The 9,200-nt window shown below is 45.8% G+C and overlaps 1 protein-coding gene across 1 annotated transcript in view; it reads right to left on the bottom strand.

Moving 5' to 3' along the window:
• Ehf (ETS homologous factor) overlaps positions 1 to 2,745 on the bottom strand; it is an 18,279-nt gene extending 15,534 nt beyond the window's left edge. The window contains exon 1 of the mRNA XM_026787822.1: positions 2,569 to 2,745. Within this exon, the coding sequence (XP_026643623.1) occupies positions 2,569 to 2,665 (97 nt within the window). The 5' untranslated portion in view covers positions 2,666 to 2,745. The remainder of the gene's footprint in view (positions 1 to 2,568) is intronic.
• Positions 2,746 to 9,200: the final 6,455 nt, after the last annotated feature.

The following is a 9,200-nucleotide window of genomic DNA, read 5'->3' as shown; positions in this document are numbered from 1 at the left end:
AGGAGCTTTGCATACTGTGGAAGGAGGAGCCTTGCATACTGTGGAGGGAGGAGCCTTGTGGACTGTTGGTTTTCCCTCCACAAAGCAATGTTAGTGGATCCCATCATATGTGGGTCTCCTAAGAGTGGTCCCAGTTACTCCAATTTCCAGAAGCCACAGCTGAGCCATAATCGGGGGACAGCCTTCTATGAGGAAACGTATTTACAAGGAAAATACCTCTAAGTATCCCTTTGAAATCATGCTGGCTGAAGTATTTAAAACTAAACCACAATCCCAGAGAACTTAGACAACAATAACGACACTAAGAGAGACTTACATAGATATAATCTACATGGGAAGTAGAAAGTAGAAAAAGACAAGATCTCCTGAGTAAATTGGGAGCATGGGGACCTTGGGAGAGGGTTAAAGGGGGCAGGGGAAGGGCAGAGTGGGGAGCAGAGAAAAATGTAGAGCTCAATAAATATCAATAAAAAAAGAAAAAAGAAAAAACTTATCGCCCCCCTCCCCCAAAAAAAACAACAACAACAAAACTTCAGTGTGACTGCAATCTCTAATCGCTAGGGACTACTGCCTAAATGCAGACCCCAGTCCAGGAGGTCTGGGCTAAGGCCGGAATTTCTGCGTTCCTAGAAAGCTTTGCCATGCTGCTGCTGCTGCTGTACTATGGAGTGACAGGGACGGTCAGGACTCTCCATTCCCATAATGCCTCAGAGCCAACCCTCAATCTTACCAGAGGAGGGATAGGAAGGCAGAGGGGGAAGGGTCTTAGGCAATCTTACTTTTTCTCCGCCTTTAGAATCTAGCCTTGCTTCCAGACCTCACAATCAAGAAGAGGCAGGAAGGCTAGGGGACGGTCTTTGCTGTCTGCGGCTCACCGGGTGAGTTTCATTGCTCCCACCACACAGCTGAGCAGTGCGGTCCCCTAGCCCCTCCTACACGGGAGAGTGGAGTGGTGCAAAACATGAGGTCTATAGAAACCCTCCCCCAATACAGAGCTTATGCGGGACGCTTCCGGTCCTTGTTACCATTTTTTTATCATTGTATCTCACACACGACGTTGGCTGAGCATGAGAACTAGGTAGGTTTCGGCTCTGTAACAAGTAAGCTGTGGGTTTCAGTGGCAGACCGAGGGCCTTCTCCCCGTGCACTCAAGGTAACCTGATTACGGGCAGCTTCTGATCCTCTGCTCCTACCTAGGAGAGCAGAGCCAGAAACTTGCTTGAAGTTGGCTGGAGAAAGGTGCCTCCCTCGTCAGGCAGAGTCAGTCAGGGAAACTGAAAAGCCAGCGGGTTCTGTTCTCTGCCAGGCAGCTGCGGTCCCCTGCGGTCCCCCTCCCCTGCAGTCCTTATGAAGATCAGTGTCTTCTTGACACCTCCCTGCCGAGCTAAAGAAATAAAAGTGACTTCTGAATTCTGCTCCCTGCTCAGTCCACTGCTCCACTTTTCTCCAAAGCAAATAGTAGAGCCGATGTCTGGGGCGCGCAGGCCAAGACTTTCAGCTCTCTTTGGAAGATTGTTTTTTTTCTAGGCTTTCACGGCAAGTTCAAGATTTGTCACAGAATATGCAACTGTCCAGAAAGGGCAGCAGTTTTAGGAGACAAGTGATTTAAAACAGGAAGGCCATCTGTTTCAAACTTCCTGCCATGCTTGGCTGGGATTCCAAACTAAAAGAGGAGTGCCACGTGGACCCGCCACTCGGCAGAGAATGTCACCCTGCTATTTACGCTCACCCCTACTTCTCAATCTGGTCTCTAACAGGACACATCTGTGTGTCAAGGTAAACACGGGCAGCAGGTGGGGTGCACTGAGCTTTCTAAACCAGCACTGTTGGACACCCAGCAGCCTGGCTGTGCTGAATGCCTTCACTACCAGGCATGGAGCCCCTGGTTCAGTTTTCCTGGGAGCCACAGGCTGGATCACCAACCATTGCATACCACGAGGTCCTCCCGCTTGGAGTCTATATGTTCCAGAGTAACGCAGTGAAAGCTGGCACCGGGGTTCCCTGACAAATCTCGCTTCCTTAAACTGGGATGTGATGGGAAATAAGCTACGAAGTTCAAACTATTATAACCCCTTTTTCTTTAACGTGTGTGTGTGTGTGGTGTGTGGTGTGTGTTAAACACATGTGTGTACTCATGTATGCGCTCACCTTCTTGATTCTATCTTGATATCCTAATGAAACACTATCAAAAACTTCAACAATATGTCTCCCTTCCCTTGGGACATCTCATCTACCACCTTTAGTGCCAACCCCAAATCTTTGCATTTTGGAAGGAGGCAGTGATCTTTCTCAAATGGTCTCTGCCATAGGGGCCTGGAGGTCTACAGGGTAAACAGCATTGAAAGTTTTCTCATATAAGAAAGTATAAATCATTGATAAAGTCTGTGATAAACAACGCACTGAATTACCTGGAGAAAGGAGGGAAAGAGAGTGAGATTTGTCCCTAGCCTCCATGTCATCACTGAGTAAAACCTCTACTTTTCAAGCATTAAGTTGGAAAAGAAGTCAGACCAGGAGACGATAGACATGGGCAGTGCCACCAGCAATCAACAGCTGCAAGGCCCTTACCATTGCATGTGGGGTAGCTGTCCGTCCAGGCTGCCTGCTGGTGGAGAAGGTTGTTGGCTGGGTTGAGATTCATTACACCACTTCCTTCCAGAATCATGATCTGCAAGGGATCAAACGGTCATCTCATCAGCGCTCTTAGACACTCGCTGGCGAGTCCACAACATGGAGTTCAGTGAGAAAGGAAGACAGGAAGAAAGAGGGAGGAAGGAACGTGTCCTTCCACCCATTGCCACAGCCCTTTCAGTAAAAGCAAAACTCATGGCAATTAAAATTTTCCAGGTTCAATTTTCATATGCATGAGGCAAGTTTTTATAGCCACCCATTCATAAATGAATAATCTCTGATCAGAAACGAAGCAGGGAAGAAAACACAATACCTGCTCACAGGGCAAGCCTGGCCAGTGTCCAAGCTTTCACAAAAGTGAAAATGCCAGAGTCGCGATCGGTGAAACCTCAGGCTCAGTCCCTATGTCAGACGCCCCTGGGAGTCCTCACATAAGTGGCCCCAAGCTTGGGGACACAGGAAGACTTCCTCGCTGTTAAGTCCTCTTTGAAGCTCATCGTATCTTAGTAAAATTTCTCTTTTTGTCTTTCTTTCTTCCTTCCTTTCTTTTTTGAGACAAGGTTTCTCTGTGTAACAGCCCCCAGATATCCTAGAACTCACTCTGTAGATCAGGCTGGCCTTGAGCCCACAGAGATCCTCCTGCCTCTGCCTCCCAAGTGCTGGGATTAAAGGCCTTAGTAGGGCTTTTTAAGCCTTTGGCTTTGGGCTACGATTAGGAATCCTTTGATTTCTGTGACAGACACTTCATCTTCTTGGTACAGAAAACTAAGATTTTATGTTCTGCTAAAAAGTTATGTCTAGTTTTTCTTCTGATGGAGACCTGGAAAATTCAACAGGCCTTGAAGCCATCCTCAAAGTGACTTCCTCAGATTCTGGAACGTTGGAACAATGTAACAATTTTACATCTCAGAAAAATTCCCTGGCATTTATGATGTGTCTGCCCCCAAACTGGATACCCTCCACACTACGGGTCAGAGTCTGGGAGTGTGTGCAATCATCAAAGCAAGAGCAGGGGTTTTTTCTGAACATAGTGAGGCTGTAAAAGTCTCTCATTCTTCACACTTGATCTTAGCCAAAAGGTCCGAGAAGCAACGCCCCTGTTCTTTATAAAATGGTGATGTATGGAAAACTACAGATCGTGGTGCTTTTTTGTCCTATTTGAAGGAATTTTGCATTCTCAGGTGTCATCCATGCCAACAGATTGGCCCTCCGTTCCCCCGTGTGAAAATGCAGACGATCACATCTCACCTGGACACTAAAGACAAACACATTTCTATACTAGCAGCACTCGGCACACGTCTAACAATTAAGGGGGAAATGCTACCTTTGTGGATAAGCTGGACTCCAAACAACCCCAGGCCTCCATTTCTCAGTCTGAAAAGTTAAAAGATTCTTGAGCCCCCGTCTAGCAAACTTTTTTCTTCTCACCTTGAGGGAAGAAAAACTAACCAGGCCAAACCTTCCTTTCACACAGTAATGGAGGCATTTTTGCATCGGGCTTTTTAAAACAATCCCCCTAAGCTAATTCATCCATGGGGGGACTTGGCAGCTGGGGAGGGACAGGGCCCGGCCCTGGCTTATGTTTGCTCAAGGCTGGGTTTCTTCCTTGGCAGCATTTGCTCACCCACAAGCAGTGGAAAGGTTATTGTTTAACCCCAAGAGGACTGAAGCTCAGAGCCCAGCCCTGCTGGAGAGAGCAGTCCTGCAGGCTCAGGCCTCCCAAGAACTTGCCTGCAGGGCTGCTTCAAAGTGGGTGTGCTGGTGGGGATGAGACCCGCAGGATCCAGGAGGAGCCTGCCTTTTAGCCAGGTCAGGGTTTTGTTCTCCACCTCCTAAGAAAAGGCATAGGTATGAAGCAGACCTTTTGAGGGCTGCCCCACTCTTCTGAGTTGCGGAAGGAAATGAAACTCTAGTTCCTTGGTTCACTGTAGATGATGTTCTGTATCTGTCTGGCCCCAGATTTCCTGAGCCTCACTTTCTCCACTGCAAAATGGGTATATCATGAAACTCAAAGCCTGAGAAGAATCGCTTGGCACTAAATACGTCAAGATCTTCAGAGGTCCTAATAAGAGCTGTCGCTAAGAAGCTGCTCTGACTGTGAGATACTTCTCCCTTTTGCAGGGGACTCGGGTTCAGATCCCACCCACATGGTAGATCACCATCATCCCTAATTCCAGACCCAGGGAATGTGATGTCCTCATCTTCTTGGGCACCAGACACACACAGGTGCACATACCTGCATGTAGGCAGAACACTCATACACATAAAACAAGCAAAATGAATAAATCTAAAAATAGTTTTAATAATAAGAAGGATAAAAACATTTAAAACAGGAATTTGGTAGGTGTTTCAGCCAGCGCTCAGGTTCTAGCTGGGCAGGTGTCATTTCTTAACGCAACCTCCTGGAAACTTTCCTAATTATTCCCAACTCGCAGAGAAGCCTTTAGGTCGTCAGTGTCTCAGCTGTCCTGTCACCTCCTACCCTGTACCCCCTCCCAAGCCCTCCACCCTGCCAGCACCCCCTTTCCAGTGGAAAGCAGGCAGCATAGTGAGGGGTCCTTTTTACAGGGCCTATTAAATGGTTACCACCCATAAAAGAGTTTATGTGGCTTAACCCTTAGTGAGTCAGAGTTCACGGGAGCTCCCCCAGGCTTGTAAGTATAGCTGGCCCTGGACCCTGACAGCAGCCACAGGGAGCTGCAGGAGGCACCTTGAGTGGACTGGGTTAGACAAGGCCTTTGGACCAGCCTACTACTCCCAGCTTTTCAAATAGAAAATGCAGACATTTGTCCTCCAACAGACTCCCGGGACGGTTGAGGAGATCAAATGAGATAATGGATAATAAATGTGCCTTGGGAACTATAAAAAAGTCCTATTATGGCCAACGTACCCACACCCCCGTATACTAATATAGACTCTCCATGCTGTACACTGATTGCTTTATGGGGTGTAAAGAGCTACCCTTTTAATTAAAAGGAGGAGCAAGGAATATTTAGGACTTGTTTTCAGCTCCCTACTTAACCTTCAGCAAAGCTTTCCTTAAAAAACCAAGTCGTCAGTCGAGTCCAGCTAGAGCCTGCAGGACCCCAGGTAGGCTCCAGGCTCATTCCCCAGCTCTGTGACTTTGAATCTGTTCCTCGTTCCCAGCCTGGGATGATGGAGGTGAGAGATGAGAGACTCTGACTAAGTGCGAGGAGAGCTGTCCTGGAGGATAGCACAGTGACTTTAGAAGTGTCCGGTACAGTGCACGGCATGTCCACACCCCAATATAAAAGTAGCCTTTTCTTTCTTTGCACATAGATGTCAGGGCATTGGCACAACACTCTTCACTCTACTGGGACTGGCTCTGCACCTCAGGGCTAAGAGCGGCATTGATGCGATGTGTATGAAGCAAGCTGGAGAAAGGGCTCAGTTCTCTTCATCCTCAGCTTGAGGGATGCTGATGGTGCTGTCAGGGGTCATGGTGGAGGCACCAGGGACCAGATCCTCATCATGCCAGACAGTGGCTAATTGCAGCCTCTCAACATCCCTACAATCAAAACTTGGGGCTAAATAATTCTTTCTTGAAATTTCTAATTAAGGCTTAGTATTTGTGTATATCTTAGAGGGTGCAGTTTGGCAAACGTATATATGTATATACAATATAGGATCTAAATTTTTTCATTTCTGGCATGTCATTTGCTTGTGTTTGGAATACTTCTGTCCCAGATGTTTTGAAATATTTATTGAATGATTGCAGACTGTGATTACACTACTGTTCTGGAAAACACTGGCACTAATTCTTCCTCTAATTGCATTTTGCTACCTATCACCGCCTATCACCTTTTTACTGTACCCCCTCGCTCTCTACCTTCTTAGCCTCTAACATCCACTGTTCTCCCTTCATTTATGAGGTTATTATTTAACCTGCCACCAAGGAGTAGGAGTAAGTACACAGTGTTTGTCTTTCCATGGCTGCCTTATCATTCACCATGATGCCCTCCAGTTCCATCCTCATAGCCACAAATAACGAGATTTTATTCACTGCATGGCTGAATATTAGTCTAGTGCATATATGTGCCTCATTTCTTTACCCATTCATCTTTCAATGGTCCATATCTTGGGCACTATCAATACTGATATAAGAAACATGGGAATTTAGGAAGAACTGGGAAATTCTTTGGTGTGGAAGTTGCCACACATAGGTAAGGTATCCAGCTGGACCCATGGCTTCTACCCACTAGATCTCACATGCCATAAGCTCTATCTATCTATCTATCTATCTATCTATCTATCTATCTATCTATCTATCTATCATCTATCTATCTATCATCTATCTATCTATCATCTATCTATCTATCTATCTATCTATCTATCTATCATCTATCTATCTATCATCTATCTATCTATCTATCTATCTATCTATCTATTATCATCTATCTCTCCTATGTGTCCCCTAGAGCAAAGTTACCCCTGGTTGAGAACTGTGGTTCAAACTAAAGCCTGTGGAGGTGGCAGCTAGGGCTCTTCTGCTGGAATGGAACCTTGGGCTGGATCTAGACCTTTCTAATTTGCTCTTTCCTATCCTGAGAAGCAGGCAGTATCTCTCCTGGCTACATGGGCTCACTGAGGGTTAAACACAACAGGGACAGGTGAGCTTACAGGACCAAGCCTGGCACACAAAGCCATTGCTAATCAGTGATTGAGAAGAAGAACCAGGTACCCTAAGCACAGCCTGGTTCTAGAGTACATTTAACTGGAGAGAAAAACATAAATTATGGCTTGGCCTATTAAAAACTATAGTATACCACAGTAAATTTTATTTCATACCCTAGGAGTGAAATAAAATGTAAATTATATAGGGATAAAAACAATCTTCAGTCTCTTATTCCTTCTTCATAGGTATGGATAAGGAGAGAGAAGAATATTCATCTGTGCTCTTATTGATAATCTAGACTTTTCTATTTACCCAAAATGACACCACTCTGTGCAGAAGTTGATAAGCATGACAGTTTAGGGGACAAAAGTCTATACATTACCTAAAGAAAAGGGGCCAGCCATGTTACCCTCAGAGTAAAACCCAGACAACTACCTCACGCTAGGTGACTAGTTGTGACTAGTTGGGACCAGTTGGTTAATCAGCAACAAGTTCCCTACAAGTAATGAGCTGTCAGCTTCTCTGAGAATCAGGGGCCACTTGGAATTAGCCAACCCAGAACTTAATTCTGCAGAAAGAAAACGCTGCGGTGGATTGGGTTGTCATTGTCTTATCTTTGCAGGAGTGACAGGCTCCTGTGTCCATCGCTGTCTTAAAGAGTGATTTAAGCCAAACAACACAACCTCCTAAAATGCCAAGACAGAGGCTGCTTCTAAGTTTCCACAATGCCCTGGGACCACTCTTCGTCTAGGCCTTCATCAAAGGCTCCCTTCTCTTCCAGAGGAGGTGCAGCCCAGTCACCGTTCAGACTGGACCACTTGAGAGAAATAGAGAGAGGAGAACAAGGAGCATTTGACCTGACTCTAAAATTTAAGTCTTGGATTTTTGTTGCACATGGGAGAAGGCAAGGTCTAGCCACAGAGACTGGCTCACCCTGGAGCTGAGCTCGAAGGACATGTTCATGAGTATCAGAAGAAGATTTCAACTCATTTCAATCTGCCTGGTCTGCAGGGCAGTCTTTAAATGCCAAGGACCGTGACATGCACCACAACAGCTGAGATGTTTATGGCCACGTTGATTATGGAGAAGTACTGTCTTATTTACAGCCTCTCTTTCCCCACATGGCAAAAAGTCAAGGTTACAAAAATAAATAAGAAAGGTCAAAGCAGACTCAAGTCTTATACATGTTGTCGCTGTGCAATACTCATTAGCTCTAAAGATAGGATTGACCCAGAAACCTCTTGTTAAGCTGGAAATTCGCCAGCTTTGGGGATATTCTCAGAAGCAAAAGAGTGTAAGAGTCTGGGAGCCATTGGCTAGAGTCCCTGGTGGCCATATTTGAAGTCCTGGCTTTGCCAGATTATCAACAGGACAAATTTATACACTTCATTTAACTTCTCCAGACCACAGTTTCCCCATCTATGAAGTAAGGATATTCTGAAAAGAATCTTTGAGTGGAAAAAAAAAGAACTAATACGTGCTTAGGAAAGTTTTGAACACATAATAAACACTTTATAAACATTGGGTAGCTTGTATAATGATAACATTAACAGCAATCATCAGCCTCGTCATTTTTGAACTTCCACAGAGAAAACTGAGAACCAAATTCATTTCAAGCAGAGCCTCAGATCTCTGTCATCTGCACAATTCTCTGGTTCCAGCTGCCAGAGCAGCCAAGCCTTAATCAAGCTTATTTTTCACAGCTGCAGAAGTCGTGTTATTGGAGGACTGGAAACCACCACTCCACCCCACCAGGTTCCTCACCTCTTCCCAACCACATAGTGCCTGAGGCTGCCAAGCCCAGTGGAAGGGCACACATTCCCAAGCTCTGTGTGATCACAGGTTTTGCATTGCCCACAGCCCATGGCTGCTGTGCTGGGGCAGTAATAGATGGAAGAGCAGCATGGCTGTAATAAAGCGTGACCACGGAGCT

This window comes from Microtus ochrogaster (genome assembly GCF_000317375.1).
Source record: "Microtus ochrogaster isolate Prairie Vole_2 chromosome 14 unlocalized genomic scaffold, MicOch1.0 chr14_random_1, whole genome shotgun sequence".
In the NCBI taxonomy this organism is placed as follows: domain Eukaryota; kingdom Metazoa; phylum Chordata; class Mammalia; order Rodentia; family Cricetidae; genus Microtus; species Microtus ochrogaster.
The sequence above is the reverse complement of the archived record's forward strand: the minus strand, read 5'-3'. Positions and strand labels throughout refer to the sequence as shown.